The 20,246-nt window shown below is 37.5% G+C and overlaps 2 protein-coding genes across 4 annotated transcripts; one reads left to right on the plus strand and one right to left on the minus strand.

Moving 5' to 3' along the window:
• Nucleotides 1–51: 51 nt before the first annotated feature.
• On the plus strand, nt 52–5,822 carry LOC109065245 (ras-related protein Rab-9B-like). Its single transcript, XM_042737819.1, has 2 exons — nt 52–124; nt 1,405–5,822. Exon 2 carries the CDS (start codon nt 1,438–1,440, stop codon nt 2,044–2,046), a length of 609 nt encoding a protein of 202 aa, XP_042593753.1. The 5' UTR covers nt 52–124; nt 1,405–1,437; the 3' UTR covers nt 2,047–5,822.
• On the minus strand, nt 5,209–18,184 carry plp1a (proteolipid protein 1a). Of its 3 annotated transcripts, XM_042737817.1 has the most exons (8): nt 17,921–18,184; nt 17,755–17,839; nt 14,504–14,690; nt 14,145–14,301; nt 12,773–12,941; nt 11,298–11,371; nt 11,081–11,146; nt 5,209–6,170 (listed from the first exon to the last, which is right to left on the minus strand). In XM_042737817.1, the coding sequence occupies exons 2-8, from the start codon at nt 17,756–17,758 to the stop codon at nt 6,009–6,011; spliced, it is 819 nt and encodes a 272-aa protein (XP_042593751.1). In that variant the 5' UTR covers nt 17,759–17,839; nt 17,921–18,184; the 3' UTR covers nt 5,209–6,008. The 3 variants fall into 3 exon arrangements, with proteins under 3 accessions (XP_042593751.1, XP_042593749.1, XP_042593752.1); XM_042737815.1 differs by having other exon boundaries at nt 17,755–18,184; XM_042737818.1 differs by lacking the exon at nt 5,209–6,170 and adding an exon at nt 7,061–8,696 and having other exon boundaries at nt 17,755–18,179.
• Between the last annotated feature and the right edge of the window lie 2,062 nt (nt 18,185–20,246).

Below are 20,246 nucleotides of genomic sequence, written 5' to 3' on the forward strand. Positions count from 1 at the left end.
ACACATTCTCTCTCTCTCTCTCTCTCTCTCTCTCTCTCTCCCCCTCTCTCTCGCTCACTCGCTATCACACACGCAGCGCGTGAAATCTCAGCATCCTGCAGCACTGCTCGCGGTACATTATGAGGTAATTCAGAGAGTATTTTTACATGATTCAAGTCATTTAAGAGCAAAGTGGTTATTTTCCTCCTGTATGCATGTTCACGTATGCGTAACCGTGCTGCAGTTTATTTAATAAAGCATCTAAAACTGTGCTGGTCATATAGCTAAAGTGAGCTAACAGGGCTGAGAATACGTGTATGATAAATGACACCCAACGCGAAATATAAAAGCGTCAGCCATGTTTATTATTCATAGTACGAGCTAAGTTATAACGAGTGATAATAGTGAGAGTAATAAAGATAAACCTTAGCTCGAGCACTCTGGTGCTAAAAACACAGCTGTCATGCACTTGTGCGCATGCGCAGAGAACCATCATCTGTTTCCTGCTCTAGATCTATTTCAAATAAATCAAATAAATGCTTTAAGTTATTACATAACGCAGAATATTGCACTGCATTCTGCCAGTACTGTGTAGTATGTCTTTGCGCAATTTTAGGACTTCTAAAACTGGCCTTTTTGTTTTTATTTGTAAGTGTTGGGATATGAAAATGTCTATGGATATTAGTCTGAGCACAAATTGTGACTTACAAATGAGGATTCGCATTAGCAATTAAAGAAAACACACCTAGTTCACTTTATTTTGCTATCCTCACTTACACTGATTAACTATAGTGTCCTGCACCCACTAGTAAAAACTATCAGAAATTATATCTGATGTCTGAATAATTTTTGGACATGTTGGAATTTTGTTGCAATAACCATGGATATTATTGCACATTAGATCATATTGTCACACACCTATCTTCATATTTTCACAATCATAAAAGTTGAAGAGGAAAGTAGAAGATAGTCCTTCATATATATATATATATATATATATATATATGTGTGTGTGTGTGTGTGTGTGTGTGTATCATGATTAATCACATCCAAAATAAAAGTTTTTGTGTACATATGTGTGTGCGCTGTTTATATTTATTATGTTTATATAAATGCACACACATGCATGTATATATTTAAGAAAAAATGTGTTGGTTATATATTAAGTATGTTCATATATAATATAAATTATATAAATTGTATAAATATAAACATATAAATACATGCAAATATTTTCTATATATAAACTGTGTCACAGTACACACACACACATTATGTACACAAAAACGTATTTTGGATGTGATTAATCACGATTATTATATATATATATAGAGTCTATATTTGTTGATTTTGATTGCTTCTGTTGTCCTCGTTTGTAAAAGTCGCTTTGGGTGAAATGTAAACGTCTCTGCGTGTGTTTGTCAGGCTGCAGTGAAGACGTGTGGCACCGGGGCCGTTATGAGCGGGAAGAGCCTCTTGCTGAAGGTCATTCTCCTGGGGGACGGCGGCGTGGGCAAAAGCTCCCTGATGAACCGCTACGTGACGGACCGCTTCGACTCGCAGTCCTTCCACACCATCGGCGTGGAGTTCCTCAACCGCGACCTGGAGATCGACGGCCGGCTGGTCACCCTGCAGATCTGGGACACGGCGGGCCAGGAGCGCTTCAAGAGCCTGCGCACGCCCTTCTACCGCGGCGCGGACTGCTGCCTGCTCACCTTCGCCGTGGACGACCTGCAGAGCTTCCAGAACCTGGGCTGCTGGAAGAAGGAGTTCATGTATTACTCAGACGTACGGGACCCGGAGCGCTTCCCCTTTGTGGTGCTGGGAAACAAGGTGGACAAGGAGGAGCGGGAGGTCGGCGAGGACGAGGCCCGGGCCTGGTGTGAGGAAAACGGCTGCTGTCCGTACTTCGAGACCAGCGCCAAGGACGACAGGAACGTGGGGGCCGCTTTCGAGGCTGCTGTCCGGGAGGTTCTGGCCAGCGAGGACCCCATCGACCACACCCTGCTGAGCAGCTCCATCGATCTCCACGGAAACCGTAAAGTGGCTCGCTCGTCCTGCTGTTGAGGTGCCTCTAATGCTGCGTCCAAGTCATGTCGGATAGATCGTATTTACCAGCTGAACGCACCTGAACGTCACTACAGAGTCGTTATTATATGGAAGCCCGTTTCTGCCACTGAATAAAAAAAATAAAAAGGTATTTGCGACTTTTTATCTCACAGTTCTGACTTTTCTTTTCTCAGAAATATAAAATTGCAAAATATAACGTCCAGTTCTGAGGAGAAAAAAGACTGTGTTCTCACGCTTGTGAGTTTATATCACACAATTCTGACTTCATTTCTCAGAATTGCGTGTTTATATCAAAACTGCAAGATGTGAACTCTCAGTCCTGAGAAAAAAAAAAGTCAGAATTGCAAAATGAAAACTCGCAATCGTGAGAAAAAAAGTCAGAATTGTGAGAGAAGTCGCAATTACATGAAAAAAAAAATAAAATAATTCAGTGGCAGAAACCGGCTTCCATATTATTACGAGTGGGGAACTCAAAATTTTCTTTTAGCCTGAGTTTCTGAGTTGGGGGCGTGTCAGTGAAAAACATGGCTGAAGAAACAGCCCAAGACTATAGATATGAAGCGGCTTTATAGCCTGTTTGCAATTTACGTGATTCTGATGATTTTTCTCAAATCACTAGCAGAAACTTATAATGCGTGTGTTTTGCGTTGTTAATGGATGCTCAAAATCGTTAAAACCGAGAAAACACAAGGAGCTTCTTCAGATGTTAAAGATTCTTAATGGAACCATTTAGACAGAAAAAAGGTCCTTCTATGGCACCGTGAAGCACCTTTATTTTTAAGAGTGTACATATACAAAACATTATATTATTGTATAATCGGGGTGTAGCACCAAATGTTGGGCCCCAGTCACACAACACCTCGTCAATCATATTAATAAAAAGGCACCTGTTACTCCGTTGCTCTATTACTGTCCAACACCCCGTGTATAATTACCATAGAATATATAATGATTCACATCACCTTCATAAGTTGCATAAAAACAACAAAAAAAGCAAAAACACAATGATGCATATTCTTTATTCATCATTTTGTAGATGTAGAGTCTTAAAAAATCGTTGAAGTTTATTGTAGAAAAGTTAAAACGAATTTTTTTCCAAACAGAGTGACTTGTCAACTCGTAAGTACGAATGTCCCTGGAGGACTTGAACGCAGCATGAATCTCTGTCTCTCTGGCTGATACTGTATGCTGGAGAGCTTTCTGTGTAGGTACAGACGCCAGACGTGTCTCGTGGGCTACGGAGTTACCCGACAGTAAAGGCATTTTATACAGATTTCTCTCTCTGCAGAGCGCCACACTGACGGTTTCCCAGTCAAAGGCTTGTCTGCTTGTGTTTAATAATAGCTTCGTGTCCTGGACCGCAGATCTAGCCTCCCTTTAGTATTCCACCAGTTTTAAACGGACCATCTTACTATTGAGCTATTATGTTGTGGTACTCATTTTTCCAGATATTTCCAAATACATAACCCACAGTGTCACATATTGCAGAGCACTGTTATGGGTAATGAAATATTGTTTGAGAGAAAGAGCATTGAAGGAAGGGTATTGAAAGAACGAAGGCATTTTGCTATTAAGTTATTCTTTGGGTGAAGAACACGTTTGGGGTCATATTTCACCTTAAAATATTATTAAAGAATAAATAAACAAGATATTACAATTTAAAAAAAGAAAATGAAGCAGATTTTTGACCATGACATTATTTTTGTGATTTATAAGCAAATTCTTACTACCGTAATCTCATGATCATTACTGTAACATTAAAACAACAAATAAATCTAACTTTCCTTTATAAAGTATTACTTAAATGATTAATCTGTTATTGTAGCATTTGTTATATCAGCTTCAATTTATGCTGGTTTGAATAATTATGAAAAATAATCGTGTCCACACATAATGAAGCAATTCTATGATTAGAAACCTTTGCACTCTTGATACGATTTAATTTTTATTAAATTTTTTGGGGTTGAAATATGACTGTTTCTTAAGTAGATTCACCCCATCACGGTACATGTAGTAAAACACATAACCTCAAATTGTCTGAGATGCATCAGCACAGCACTACTTTTACACACAAAAAAGGGAATTTCTTTCATCACATTATCGAAAGATTACAATAATTTAGTTTTTTTTTTTTTTACATTTTATTTTGATTTGATTTTGATTTATTTTTAAGTTGTTCTGTAAGGTACAGTGAGTTGTTTTAGATGTGTAATATGTATTGTTTGATTTGAGTTGTTTTTTGTGTATTTGAGAAATGTTACACGCCTAATTGCATGCTGAATCTGGGCAGCAATGCTGTAGTGTTTGATGAAGAATGAAAGTCTGTTGCATGAGGAGCGTGTTCGTTTGTGTGTGTGTGTGTGTGTGTGTGTGTGTTGGTCAGTTTGAGGGTTTAGACCACATCTGATTCAGTAAATGACTCAGTAATGTGGCTTAGACAAATGCACAGATCATTTTTTGAAAGCATGTAGGAACATTGGTAAAGACCTGTCTCCATTTAATGCTGGAGCAGACTTGAAGAGACTCACAGTCACATGTTGATATGAAACCAAAGCACATGGTTCCCAGTATCTTGCACTGACCTTTGACCGCTTAGAAATTTTGATTTAGTGCATTTATAGGTACTTATATCTTTTATAATACTGACTTATTTCCTAGTGCTTTTCCCAGAATATGAATGTTTTCTCAGCCTTTACTCTGCATACTGCTGTAAGCCTCATTACAACCAGAGAGGCCCAAATCTGTGGACTGGGCAGCTGATGTTCTCGAACGCTTCCGTTTCTCGCATGAATGCGTAAGATGTAGCCATGTTTCTGTTTACAGACCTTTGCTTGCCTGCTGTCATGCGTTTGTGATACATGTAAAACACAAGACATTGTATGTTGTTACTTTGTGTTTGTTGATGGACATGCTCACACAATTATTGGTACACTGTGACAGAAATAGATGCAACACTGTGTTTCTCGAACTCAACCTGCTGAACACATTCATTGCTAATGTTGGAAAATCAGTATTTGTCTATTTACTGTTAGTGATTTCCAGCAAAACAAGGTACCGGTGAAGAAATGTTACACTATGAGCAGATCTGTATTACATAATGGAAAGATTCTCCGTGTTAAATCGCAACAGGATGCAGAAGTGCAACTGTTGTGACGTGTGTTAGTGTTTCAAATGGCTTTTGATGAGTCAAAATGTCAACTTGATAAGCAGACTAAAGCGTTTCAATAAGCAGGCGAATCTCATGAAGAAATGTCAATAGTTACATTTTATTTGTAAGGAAAATGAACCCTGTTTTTAGCATGGTTCATGTTTTTTGCATTTAACACGGATGTTTGTCGTGAGATTCACCCGAGCCGGTGTCGTAGCATTCCTGCCACAGTATTTATGATGTTACAAATCACAGGAGTATTGTGTTTCATTAATAATACCATATTTTATAATGTTCATTTGTCAGTGTGACCAGTCACAACCATGGTAGAGAATTGTGGGGGGTAAACTGTGGTTAATTAAGGGCATTACTGCAATGAATGTACTGACTATTTGTCACTTTTTCCAGTTTGATTTGTATAAGGTTTGTATGCTTTGCTCTGGATAATACTGTATTTACGGACATGCTAACAGACATCTTTAAATGGCCTAAATTTGTGGTGTTTTGTGTTACCCTACTGTTTCACAATGTCATCTCCAGTGCAATAAGGAGGTGGAGACTTGTTTTGTTTGCAAATTTACTTTGCAAGAATCCAATGCGATGAATAAACAAACTGCAACAGCGATCATTTTGTGTGGTTTATGAGACAGATTTGGTTTAACTCGTATACCGTCATAGTTTTCAACATGTTAAACTGCAACATAAACGTCATAACTGAAATATCGTGTTTATTTCATAACATCAAATCAATGGTTTCGGTATTCTCGGAAATAATAACCAAACCACTTTTAGTGGGCAGAAAGTGTGCACGTCACACGTCGGCTGCGTGAAGCACATAAGGAGAACAGAGACTTCCTCTGTGTTCAGTGAACACTCGGCCGAAGAGCGTGTGCAGCCTCCTCTCCTCCTTCTCTCTGCGATGACGCTCTTTGAAAACAAGCTGCCATGCTGCTAGATGCAGTGGACAGTGAATCTATGAATAACAAAACACATGAATCACTGGTGAAAGGCACTGACCTTTATTTCCTGCTAAACCTCCCAGACATCAGTTTTTACACCAACAAACTGTGCAGCCGAGCAGCAGGTTAAAACAAGAAACCTGAGCTGAAACATATCTAAGAAATACTGTTAGTGCTAATAATAAACCAAAGGAATAAGCCATCTGATGAATAAAAAGAAATCACCAATTAATTGGAAATTCAGCAAAAGAAAGCGTTATACAATAACAACAACAATCTCCTGATAATTAGAGTTACAAAGCAACATTAACAGTTTGCACGCCAATGAAAACTGTTTTATCACATTGCTCCAAACCTGTATGACGTGTAACAAAAAGGAGATATTTTCAAAAATGTTCATGCTGCTCTTTTTATACAATGATAGAAAATGCTCTATAATAAGAGAAAGCATCAAATTTGTATTCCATGTGACTTGTGCACCACATCTGAAGCCTTCTGTGATGTATTCTAACAGGTTTGATACAAATGTCGAGTCAAATTTGAATACAAGGAAGCACACATGACATTTAGAAGTATGTTGAAGGACACGAATTCAATTTCAGTTGTGTGACTTCAGAAGACTCTGAATGTCGTGCACTAGTCACATATTGCCTTTAGTGAGGCGATACGGGTTTGGAACAACATATGTGCAAGTAATTTATGACAGCTTTCATTTGTCAGCTATTCAGGTCAACTACTGCTTTCAGTCTACACTAAAATTTACACTAAAATTTATGGGGTGATCAAGCATCCAACATGTATTATTTATAAAAAAAAATGCTCAGGATGAAATAAATTAAAACATCCTGAATTGGTTACCTTTTGTAAAGAAAAAAAATCATCTAGAGAAAACAAACAAAATGAAACCGAACCGTCTTTAACTCTTAATTTTTAGTGAAAGATCCCAGCCACGGAACACTATTAGTAAACGACACGCTCTGCGGGAAAATACCTGCTCAAACATCATCAGACGCATCTGTGCACCAGTCACAGAAAGCTTTTATTCAAGCAGCTGGAAAGTCCCAGAAGCCTCTTTGTCAGTGGGCGAAACCTTCTGACGCGTAAACTGACCCCTAGCATGAATTTGTGCCGGGGCTGTCCTCTAAACAAAGAGGGGCTCATCCATTGTTTAGGCTTTTCTCAGTCCTTTCAAGAGGCTGTGAGAAAAAAGCGCTGGGGTCACAAGAAAACAGCACACATTGCTGTGTCTCTCCATGGCAACCAGATGTGAGGGATGGTCACCAAGGAAACCAGCCATCATCACCTTGAGATTCTTTTTAAGCATCTAATAATCTTATGATATGGTAGTACTATACCAATTATTATTTTTACTTTTATTTTCTGAAACAAGAATATTTTTGGTCCAATCAAGTGATTTCAATTATGGATAGACCAGACGGTTTTAAATGGACTTGTATACTAGCTGTAAACAAAAATATTTGATTAGGTATTTGATAGCAGATACATAAAATAAAACTCAAACTATCCTATCAGATTTCTAAAAACAAAAAGCAATGCATTCTTGACCTAAAAAGGATAAAAAATGAATTAAGGGTTTATAGCTGCCTTCAAGTCATGTTGGCATGATCATATTTATGATGTAAAAGCACAGGAAATTCCAGATAATTTTACTCTGTTTTCTAGTACAAATATCTAAACATTCTTGAATCAAGATACATTTACTTAAGAAGCAAAATGACTTAAGATATTAAGTCTTGTTTTTTAAAAAATAACAAAATATTGTTCGTTTTTGCTTAAAACAACAATTCATTTTTTTGATGAAATCCGAGAGCTCTCTGACCGTGCATAGACAGCAATGCAACTGCAACGTTCCTAGACCCAGAAACGTGGTAAGGACATCGGAAAAACAGTCCATGTGACATCAGTGGCTCAACTGTAATTTTACGAAGCTACAAGAATACTTTTTGTGTGCAAAGAAAACAAAATAATGACTTTATTCAACAATTCTTGTCCAAAAAAATCATGTCTTCTGCCATTATGGAGAGTATCACAACGCATGCGTTTGCATTGTTTACATGCAGAGGTGCTCTCGATAATGATGGAAGACATGATTTAGAGGAGAAGAAATGTTGAAAAAACTATATAAAGAATCTGTTACACACCCAATGCTGTTACATCATGTTTTGTTACATTAGCACAGTTATAACATCCCAGAAGACTTGAAGGCAGAATATTTCCTCTAGTGGTCGGGAGCAGTATATATAGGTAGAAAAATCAGATGAAAGACAGTTTGGAGCAAGGATTCCAAATACTGTTTGTAAATCTTTACATCCCAAAAAAAAAAAATCGAAAAGAATGTCAGGAAATTGTGTTGTGGAAAAGAAGAGGATGAGAATTTCTAAAGTGCTCCAATATGGTGCTGTTATTGACCGTAGAAGGACAGCAGGACAGAACAGCCATTAACAGCGCGGACTGATGCCTTTCCTTCCCAGAAACCGCAGAACCGCAAAGTTATAGGTGGTGGACACAGTGTATGTGATCTGAAGAGAGAAAGACAAACACAAGATAATAAATGTGACCCAGTGACCAGAGACTAATCAGAAAGCTGTGGTGTTTTCCCCGTGAAGACCAAAACCACAGTGCTAGGGTGTTGTAGGTGGTTGCCAAAGCATTACTATGCTTTTACTGGTTTTACTTTAAAGGGTTAGTTCACCGACCTCATACATCATCCACCCGGAGCTGCTTCCGTATACAACAGTGAGTGCAAGCTACATTAAATTGATTATTACGTTTTGAATATGGATATTTTTCTTACAAAAACACATTGACTTGCTACAGGAGGACTTTTTTAATGGATGGGTGCTTTTTATTTCATTTCTTTTGGACTGAGGCAATGCAACACCTAACTACAAAGAAACAGCTTGAAAGATCAAAGCCAATTTTAAATATAACTCTGACTGGATTCATCTGAAAGAAGAAAGTCGTATACACCTAGGATGCCTTGAGGGTGAGTTATTGATGGGCTAATTTTCATTTTTGGGTGAATTAACCCTTTAAGTGTTTTTTAACGATATTATAATGTTGCTACTAGAGTGTTGCTATGATGTTATCAGTTATGTTATCTTATGTTATTTTTAACCCATTTGTATTTATTTTTTTACAAATTGCAGTGTAGTTGGTGTTCTGTGTGGTTTGCAGGGTGGTGGCTAAAAGCTGTTCACACCAAGAATGACAACTTTAAAGATAACTATATTAGCGTCCACACCAGCGGATGATATCATTTGTTTATTCTAAGCACACACCCATCTGCCGCATTCAATTCTGATTGTGTGTCAATGTTTTTATGGATCATCTCCTGAAAAAAAAAAGTTCTGAAAGTGATTCCAACGATATAGTTTATCTATGCCTTGTATAGCTGTGGTGTGGACTTTGCTATTCTTTGACATTGAGAATGATTTTTTAGAACTGTATCTTTATCATTATCTTTATAGTTATCATCTTACATCCTGTAAGTTCCAGAACTCAAAACTTTCTCGTTAGTCTAAAACAGCTTATATTGAAGGCAGTCTGTCAAAATGACAGCTTGTGGAATGTACGACTCTATGACATAATAGTGCGGATAAGCACTCGTTTTCCTTAGAAAACGATCAACGCCTGCTTCTACATCACTGCCTGTTTAGCCCCGCCCACCGGTTCTACATCACTGCCTAATTAGCCCCGCCCACCGATTCGTGAATGTACTGTTTACGAGAGAGGCAAACACGCAGGTCTACGCAGAAAACAAACGATAAAGATGTCTCTGAAGACAACAAAACGCTGCGGAGTGCCAAGTTATGAAAAACGGTGTTTGCGTTGCCTTCCTTCTGATCCCATCATAAGAGTGAATGAACTTTATTTTGAATGAAGTGCAGACTGCGTCAGTAAGAACTAGGTCCTTTGTTCACTTCATTTTACAGCAGATTCGTTTACAAACAAGGCACAATTTGTTGCAGGATTTTCAGAAAGATTGAAACTAAAAAGACGATGCTGTGCAATTATATTGGATCCGACAGTAATGCCGCACCACACAAGTGTGGGTAACTGTTACTTGGTATTGCTTTGTCTGTTAAACAGATCATTTGACATGAGTATCTATGTTTTTTTTTAATCACAGCAGTAGTCTGTCAAACATACACAAGCCAATCACAGCAGTGGACATTTACTATGAGTCTACAATCCTCCAGGCCTATTCAAACAGAGCGTTCTGATGAGGGGTTAAAAACAGGACAGAAAATAGCTGATTACTTCTAAATTATGTTTTTCGATGTAAAAATCTTAATAACATTATAAGTGGACCTCAGAGAACAGTGCAAAATAAAAAAACACAGGCAGTTCATGATGACCCTTTTAAAATTGAGTTTTTTTTCCCTTTTTTTCCTGCATTTCAAACTAAGGCGTTGGTATGTGATTGCTAAGATCTGAGTGATTTTTACCACATTGCTATGCAGTTACAGAGGTATTCTGAGTTGTTGGCATGATGCTGCCATGTGGTTTGCTATGATACTGTGACCAGTGTAGGGGGGTAACGAATTACAAGCAATGCAAGTAACGTAATGCATTACTTTTTCAAATAAATAACGCCAATTACTTTGTTTTCCCCAGTGTTGGGGAAAGTTACTTTTAAAAGTCATGCATTACAAAATTGGAACGTAAAATTTAACTTTTTATGGAAAGTAATGTGTTACATTACATTTGCATTACTTTTTAAATCTTTGTAGGAATGAGATGAATAAATGCATGTTCACATTTAGTCTAGAACTACAGTAAGCATCATGTTCACACAGCGCAAGAAGAGGTTAATAAATGCAGGAACAGAATTCCTTGACACCTACAGGAATGACGTCATGAGAACACAGTGTGATTGTCTTCTGTTCTGGACACTCACCAGAGCCAAGACCGTCATCCCCGCTCCAGCGAAGGCAGCGATGTAGAGATCATAGGTCAGGAAAAACTGAAAAACAAGTCAGGAACGTGACATCCTAAACACTCACTGCGCAGCGTGAATGTGGTCTTGGCTTTGGATTTGACAAGGCTTTGAGGAAGGTTTTCTAAAGAATTATATAAAGACATTGAATCGTATGTCGCCCGGGGCCATGTCTTACCTCTCTTGTCTTGCAGATGTTAGACAGGGTCATCCCACAAGCCTTTCCTGGTACTGCTTTCCATGGAAGTAAACCTAGGGATACAGAGACATAAAACACAATGTAACAGCATGAAAAAGATCAAGGCACAATGATTTTTTTATTGAAATTTGTGTCAGTTTAAATGACACCACATTAAGAGAACAGAGTTTAACATTTTAAGGCCAGAAACGTATGCAGACATTTAGAAAATTAATTTCAAGTGTGCTTTCATATTTGTGCACATGTGGGTCAACGACAATAATAATGTCCCTGATAAAAGGAAAAATCTTTTAGTTTATGTGCCAAGTTCTTAGAAATAACTTCTGTAACATTTGTAAATAGTCATGAAAAACATTTATTTCCAAGAAATTTTGTGACTTTAATGTAGTACCATTGTCTTAATCATTATTAAGGTAAGAAATATTTGTAATTTTAATTACATTTTAAGTAATAAACATACTTAGGTTTTTAGGGATTTACACCACATCACATTTTACAACTAAAATTAACCTCATCTTGTCATAAATGTGTCAAATTATCTGATAATTTATTAGACTTATTGTCCTTGACAAGTCTGTAGGATATAATTTCCTGTTTTTTCCCTGATAATTCTTCAAATATTAATAAGCAGTGAAATAGTTTTGTTGAAATATTTTTTTCCACAAAATAATAAAATATGCATACTAAAACTAGATTTTCTATGATGAATTTCCTACTTTTATGATGTTCTTCATTACAAGGTCAGGACACATTGATATTTTTGACCTTAATATCTATAGTATTTATTTCAGAAAAATCTTAATTCACAAAAGGTGTATTCAATTCAGTATGATGGTATTTTAATGTATTTTTGAGTAAAAAAATCATCATGTCATTGACCCAACATGTGGTGTTGTGTTCATGTTGGAATCACATGCCATTTATAGCTCAGATGACTGGTTAAAAAAATTCTCCAATCACCAACAATTATTTGCACACATTCCAATTCCCAGGTGAAGCAATTCATGTTTTTTTTTTTTTGTGAATTTATGTTCTAACACTAAACTGCCCATGTTTTAAACCACTGGAAGAAAACAGGCGGTAGTCATATGTTTGCCACTCAATTATTAATAAAAAATCAGAAATAAGTTAATTGAAAGGTATTTTCTTAAATTAAAAGTTGCAGCCTTTGGTTTGAGAAGCACCCATATACCTCTTTGGCTAAAGTACAAAATAGCACCTCTTGTAGCAATCCACTTGTGTTGTGATCTCACCTATTTCGGAATGCAAAAAAATGTGTGAAATCAAGCTTGCCAAAGTATTAGTGTGCCTATTCATGTACCTCTTTCCTGAAAATATCTGAACATCGGGACACTTCAAAAGACATCGGACTTTAATCAATGTTACATAGCAGTGATATCAAATCTCTGTCAAGAGACAGAAACGATACCATAAATGTATTGCGGGGTCATTACCATACTGTCTGGCATCAATGCACAGCTGGTTGATGCTGGAGGGCGTCTCAGAGAGGATGTTGATAGTGTGACAGGTGTTTGCCATGTTGTAGAAAAAGTAGACAGGAAGCGCAGAGAGGGAGAACACCAGTAACCAGACCACAACCAGGAAATACGTGATCACGATGAACTGAGGAAAACATATAATACATTTATCAGTTTGATGCGTTTTATTTTAAATGAAGAGTTCACACACACACACACACAAAAAAATGCATTTATACATTCAAGAGATGAATTTTACGATGTTAACACAACATTAAAGGTGTCATGAACTGAGAAACCAAAATGTGCTTATATAAGAGGTCATTGTGCTATAAAAACATTCTGTGAGTTTCAGAACTCAAAACTTTCCCGTTAGTCTAAAAACAGCTTATACTGAAGGCAGTCAACCACAGCTTGTGGAATGTGTTAATCTATGATGTAATAGTGTGATAAGCACCGCCTCCGCAGAAGATGATCAACGCCTGCTTCTACATCGCTGCTTGTTTAGCCCCGCCCACTGATTCTACATCAGTGTCTTTAGCCCCACCCACCGATCCTACATTACTGCCTCTTTAGCCCCGCCCATCGATTCAGGCATGTAGTGTTTACGAGAGAGGCGTGGTCTACGCAGAAAACAAACAATAAAGATGGTTTTGAAGACAACAAGATGCTGTGAAGTGCCAAGTTGTGGAAAAACAGTGTTTTCTGTCCTGTTTTTGATCCCTCCCTTATCAGAGCGCTCTGTTTGAATAGGTGTGATGGATTGTAGACTCAGAAGTAAACACACACGGCTATGATTGGCTTATGTATGTTTGACAGCATACATTCCTCATAGATATGCTGCTGTGATTTAGGTTAAAATGCAAAAATACTCAGTAAATATCAAAAGATCTGTAATAACAGACAAAGCAATAGTGGTCATGTAATAAAAAAAGTTACTCACACTTGTGTGTTGCGACAATACTGTTGGATTCAATATACTCGAACTTCATAAAATATAAAGTTCATCCACTCTTTCCAAATGTTGGGATCAGAAGGAATGCTACGCAAATAGCCTATTACTTCTAACTTATGATGTTTTTGATTCAAAAATCTAGTTAAAATTATAAGTGGATCTCAGAGAACAGTATAAAATGATAAAGTCAGTTCATGACCCCTTTAAACATTTAGAATCTTGGCCTCTGGTAACTATATACGGTCAACATATGGAAATAAGCAACATTCAAATTCCTTCAAATTTCCCCTTTTAATTAAAGGAAGAAAGGGACATGTGTTTGTAACAAGATGAGCAGGCAACATTTTGCAAAGTAGCCAACGCAAAGTGAAACTCACACTGCAGATCACTCACCGTTGTGCTGAGACAGCGACCACAAACTGTACTACGAAATTCTCCGAATGACTGCCGAGCTGCACTGGTAGTGTAAAAACCTTCAGCCAGCAGGATTATACAGTACAGGAAGAAGAAGGAGGCCAGGCCATAGATGATGTACTGAAAATACTCAATACTACAGGAGAGAGAGAAAGACATGTTTGTAATAAAAAGATGCCTGATCATTCAAAGCACAAATTCCCTTTTGACACCTTAAAAAGCTTTATTCAAACATGCCATTTCATATTATTTTGTATTGTGAAGCTTGAGATTATGGGTAAATAAACTAAAAAAAATCAAAGTAGATTCATCTGGATTGAACATCAATTGGCACACACAGGTACGCTAGGGTGATGAAGTCCTGATGGTCACGGGTGAAGTAAGTCTCGATAAGTCTTTCACTCTCTGTCAGGGCCTGATGTCCACAGCCGCAGAACAGAGCAATGCCAGAGAAACACAGCAGAGTGGCCACCAGAGAGACGTACGGCACTCCTCCCAGACAGCGCATACAGCATTCATAACAACCTGAGATTCATGACAAAAACATACGAAGGATCAGTTTCTCTCATTTTCTGATCATTTACCATATCAGACATTTAGAAAATGCATATGATACATGCCACAAGGCTCTGTATTAGGCCCTCTGCTGTTTTCCTTATACATGCAGCCAAATATTATTGGGAAACACAATTAACTTACACTAATGCTTATCATACTTAGCTCTACATTTCCTCTAGACAAGATGACATTTCTAAATTATCAAAGTTAATTTATTCTTTTAAGTCTTGCATGCCTCAAGACTCGATTATTAAAATGCATTACCTGGTGGCTGTAAAAACAGATCAAAATACAGCTGGCAAGAGCTCTTACTGGGTCCAGAAAATTTAATCACATCTACAGTGGCATCTCAAAGTCCCGCATCAAGTATAAAATATTGTTATTCACTCATAAGGCCTTAAACACCTTATAGGTCCCACTAAAGGGGAGTACGGAATTTATTTTTTATTTTTTTTATTTTTTTTTTGCATTTGGCATCTAAACTCTGTACTAACCTTTCTGAAAATGCTTTAAGATTAAATCTCTTCAGCCAAGCTTTCACACAACACTTTTATAACCTAGTGCTGCAGCCATGTCTGATAAAATCAAAACATGCACATGATCATCTTTGCCTGACATGATATGAACAGCATCTAAGAATCCTTCTCCTTTTGCTTTTCCTGTTTTTACTACAGACTTCACCAGCTTCAGTTTGGACCCAGCTGCACTTTTGACGACTGCAGATGACAGCAAGGCAACAAAGAATGAACTTACAAAACTGCCATAATATTATACTTATATTGGAAAGATTACAATCATAAGCTGCATTTACTTCTTTAATAATACATTAAAAGATTTTGCCTGTTTAATTGAACACATGACTATATATTATATATTGTCATATGACATTATTTTGTTGCCAGAGTAGGATGAGTCTGGTTCCTCCAACACCTCACCACTGAAGTTTGTTTTCTTAACTTGTGGCTGCTCACTGGGGCTCAAAAAAAAGAAGAAAAAAAAATGATGCTTGATTCACTGGTGCCAAATTATATCACTTAAAATGGTTTGAAACAATATGTTTTGTGAGAAGTGCTATAAAAATAAAACTGAACTGGATTAAATACAGCAAGAGACGTGTTGCATTCAATAAAAAGTAACTGAAGCTTCATCACGTCATATCAGCGTTTTACATTTGTTTCCTGTTTATACAGCCTATTCCTATTTTAAAACAACCAAATTCTCATTGGTTTTCATTTACATTTGAGATACAGTATATAGATAGATAGATAGATAGATAGATCCACACACAATTAATTATCACAGAAATAGCTCCTTGCCATAGAACATTAATAAAAGTTCCAGCAACAAAGGGAAAGTCACTAAATTTGGTGTCAAAAATCCCAAGAGTGTAAAAGCTTCTGAGCACTGGTGCTATAGACGTCCCAAGACAGTTAGGCTAGTATAATTAGTAGTGTCTGCTAAGTGAAGCATTTATACGGTTGCTTAGTTAGTAATTTAAACAAACCAATGACCATAAGAATTCAACTTTGGTGTAGGAAATAACCACCTTGAAAGCGCAACCTGGCAACCAACACTCCAGCATCATGGGTCTCACTTCTCACACTTTCAACAGAAAAACATAAATATCTAGTTTATTTATACTGTTGTTGACTAAGGAGAAGTTTCTCGAAACTTTTGGCGCTGGGAACCAGTTTCATGCACACCATGAAATACATCACGTGCACACCATTTTTGTAACAATATCCACTGCAAACAGTGCTTATTCAAATCCAAAACAATATAACAAGCTCATACTGTCATAGACGTCTATTCACAATCCATTCACATGTGCCAAATCCCAAACACTGCAACGTGCCATTGCAACAAAGCGGCAGCTGCAGCTAAGTGTGTGAGTCTGGGTGGACCGGTGTAAGTGGGCATTCTTCCTCCATCCGTATCATGTGCTGCAGAGGGGGATGGCGATGGAGCTGGTCTGTACCACGCCATGAAGAGTGTGAGAAAATAAGGAGGACCAAGAGCCAGGGTGTCTTTTTGTGGCTGCACTGACAATAGCCTTTGTCTCGATGCAACACGAGGGCCAGCAATGACAAGCAAACAAAGAGCCGGTGCCACCTCAGCCCCCTACAGACCGACTGAAATGAGCACGGGGAGGAACGAGAGTGAATAAAGAGGGGGGAGATCTGGGGTGGAGTGCATCGACGGAATGCTGATGGTTAAAATCCCCTTGGGGTCAAACTGTTTGATTTATATCTGGTTTATTTTGGATGTTTTGTTTACATCATTTTAGATTATTTTTTTTTTTAGTAATACTTTTTAATATACTGCAACTCAGCAGTAGCATGTTATATAAAGTTAAGTGCATCACAACTGGAGTAACGGCAGCTGAAAATTCAGCTTTGCCATCAAAGGAATTATTCACACTTTAAGAAATGTTAAAATAGAAAACGTATATTTAACTGTAATAATATTTCACAACATCGCGGTTTCTATTGCAGTTTTTGATCACATAAAATGCAGCTTTGATGAAAATAATACACTTCTTTCAAAAATTGCATGCTTGCATGAACTGCATGTAAACCTAAAAGGAGAATGAGTCATAGCTGGTAAAAAAAAAAGTCTTAAAATTAAAAAAACATAAATAAAAATTACGACAAAAAGTACTGAGACACTGTGGAGGTGAAACAATAGTGAACCATGTTCACAGTTGAAGTGATGATCTACACCTGTGGTTTCTCTGAAAGGACAACTGGCTTCTCTAAAAATCCTCTAAACACTAGATGATTAAAAGATACTGAGCTAAAACAATGAACAGAAGCAGAGTTAGTTCTGAGAAAAGCTCCTGCATTTGACTGCACACGAAACTTGCTGGGATGTTAAGTCTCAATTGCAGTGATAAACCATCTCTTCATATGCAAAGCTCAGCTTTCTTTGCACTATTATAAAAATACAAAACAAAAAAAAAAACCCTTTTTAAAAATATACAGAATTGCTTAAAAACGTCCCTTTTAATGAGTAGAAATGCTGTACTTACCCATGTCTGTAGGCAGCAGTGATGTGCTCAGTGTTCTTTCTCAGTCTCCTACACAGTGAACACAGCTGAAGACTCAGTGCCCAGCCTTAAGAAACAATGTGTCTTTTCAATGGCCTGCTTGAACGGTTCAAGGAGCAGACTGACGGGTCATGATGCAAAAACATACTAAAATGCTCACTCCAAATATATGTCACTGATTTGCTTTAAGATGAAAGGGTTTGTTAAAGAGTTACAGGCCACTTTCATTTATAAACAATAAGGTGAGAAATGATCTCATTCTGTGATCCAGTCGGTTGATGGCTTTTAAAGAAAATTTTAATGTGTTTGTAGTTTTATTTACTGAAACTGTAGTTTGATACAAGTTTGTCTAAGGTGAAACTAAAAAATAAAGTAACTGAAAAAGGTACTGCTAATGAGCTCAAATCTTGCTCTTTGTGGATCCATACGACTTATGACTCACTGCTGACCTCTAGTGTTCACACACAAAGCTCGTGACTTAATAACAAAACATGCAAAACACACACAGATAGTTTTTTCTGGACCAAAATATTTTTCAAATGATCTTGAAGTACCAAGTAAATATACAATAGGCTAAATGGTAATCATTTGGTACAGTATCGTATATGGCATTATCATCTGATACCATCAATGCACTATAGTACCAGCACAGCAGCCTACTAAAAAAAAAAATATATATATATATATATCTTTCTGACTCACTGACTAACAACATAAAATAAGTGATGATTCTCTTGTTATTACTGTAACTGTTTACGTACGTGTAACTCTATGATTTTGGAAAATAAAATCTTCTGACGTATTTGAATGATTACTATTACTGGGACAGATCAAAAGTGTACAAACAATACAACTGCTTTAACACACTATTGAGTATTTATCTTTCATTGCCTGCAAAAAGTGGAAGGATCAAAAACCTGTATAACCTGTAACCTTTTGTTAAGTTTTGTAACCTGTATATAGAAACATGCCTGTGTTTTCTCACAAGATTACAGTTTTTCTCATTTGTGGAGACAGGCTTAATGAAACTGGGATCCACCTGATCTTCTTCATCGCATTCTTAGCACAGCAGAAGTCTTCTCTTGCAAATGCCTGGACACTATTTTATTTGTTTCACACATTTTCCACACCCTTTGTCAAAACTGATCTCTCTGAAAGACCCCAAACTCTATTGGATTCACTGTGTTGAACTAAAGGAAAACATCTATCTATTCACAGCTGATAGAAAGTACTTGCATAATTATGAATCTCTAATGGACCTGTGTGAAACTCATTTTGATGACTCTTCAATCAGCAATCAGTCCTCATCCCTCTATAAAAGATTTCACCTCTGTCTTGCTATTTGCAAGCATGGAGCAAAGAGGCCAAAGGCATGGAAGGAGAGTAAGAGAGGATGGCAGAGGGCCAGAGAAAGAGGAGTTTGCATACATGGTGGAGGAGAAAAACAGCTCAAGTTTCAAATGAAATTCAGGCAACAGTTGCGTCAATATCACCTTGTGTGCTGCCATCTCCAATGATGGTGCCACATACACACTATCAGTCCAATACAGAATGCCTCATCACATTTTTTGATGCACTAAATGAAAGAATCTCTCATGGAAACATTCATTGGTAAGGTCATTGTTTCCTTTGTTTTTTTTTAACTGTATTCAACACCTAATGATTAGAGAGTTTTACTCTTAACCCTAAGGTTGTGGGTTCGAGTCTTGGGCCGGCAATACCACGACTGAGGTGCCCTTGAGCAAGGCACCGAACCCCCACCTGCTCCCCGGACGCCGCAGCATAAATGGCTGCCCACTGCTTCGGGTGTGTGTTCATGGTGTGTGTGTGTTCACTGCTGTGTGTGTGCACTTTGGATGGGTTAAATGCAGAGCATGAATTCTGAGTATGGGTCACCATACTTGGCTGTATGTCACTTCACTTCATTTTGATAGCTGTGTTCTTTGCTATTCCACTCTAAAAACACTGGGTTAAAGGGCTGGGTAAATACAGGACAGAGCCCATCTTGGGTTAATTTTACCCAGCATAATGGGTTGATTTAACCCAGCTATGGTTTATTCATTTTTACTATATTACTAGCTTATTTTTTACTTCATACAGTACATTAAATAATGTTTTCAGATTAACTTAAATCCTCTAAACTTTTCTAAAATACTCCACAGAACCACTGGTTTGCATTATTTTCCTTTATTTATCATTTACAGCATTGTTTTTAATAGGCTATACATATTGCCTATTAAAAAAATATTCTGTTTCCACCGTAACTGCGCTGGTTCTCGTGCCTGAACACTGGGTTGTTACATTTGACCCAGGAGCTGGGTAACACAAAAACTACCCAAACACTTAAAAAAAAATAACCCCCCAAAAAAGGCTCAACCCAGCATTTGGGTTAAAAAAAAATAACCCATGATTTATTAGAGTGCAGGTAGTTTATTCGTGTTCCACCTTCACTCAGCAGACCTGCCTAAACATGC

This window comes from Cyprinus carpio, chromosome B14 (genome assembly GCF_018340385.1).
Source record: "Cyprinus carpio isolate SPL01 chromosome B14, ASM1834038v1, whole genome shotgun sequence".
Classification (NCBI taxonomy): Eukaryota; Metazoa; Chordata; class Actinopteri; order Cypriniformes; family Cyprinidae; genus Cyprinus; species Cyprinus carpio.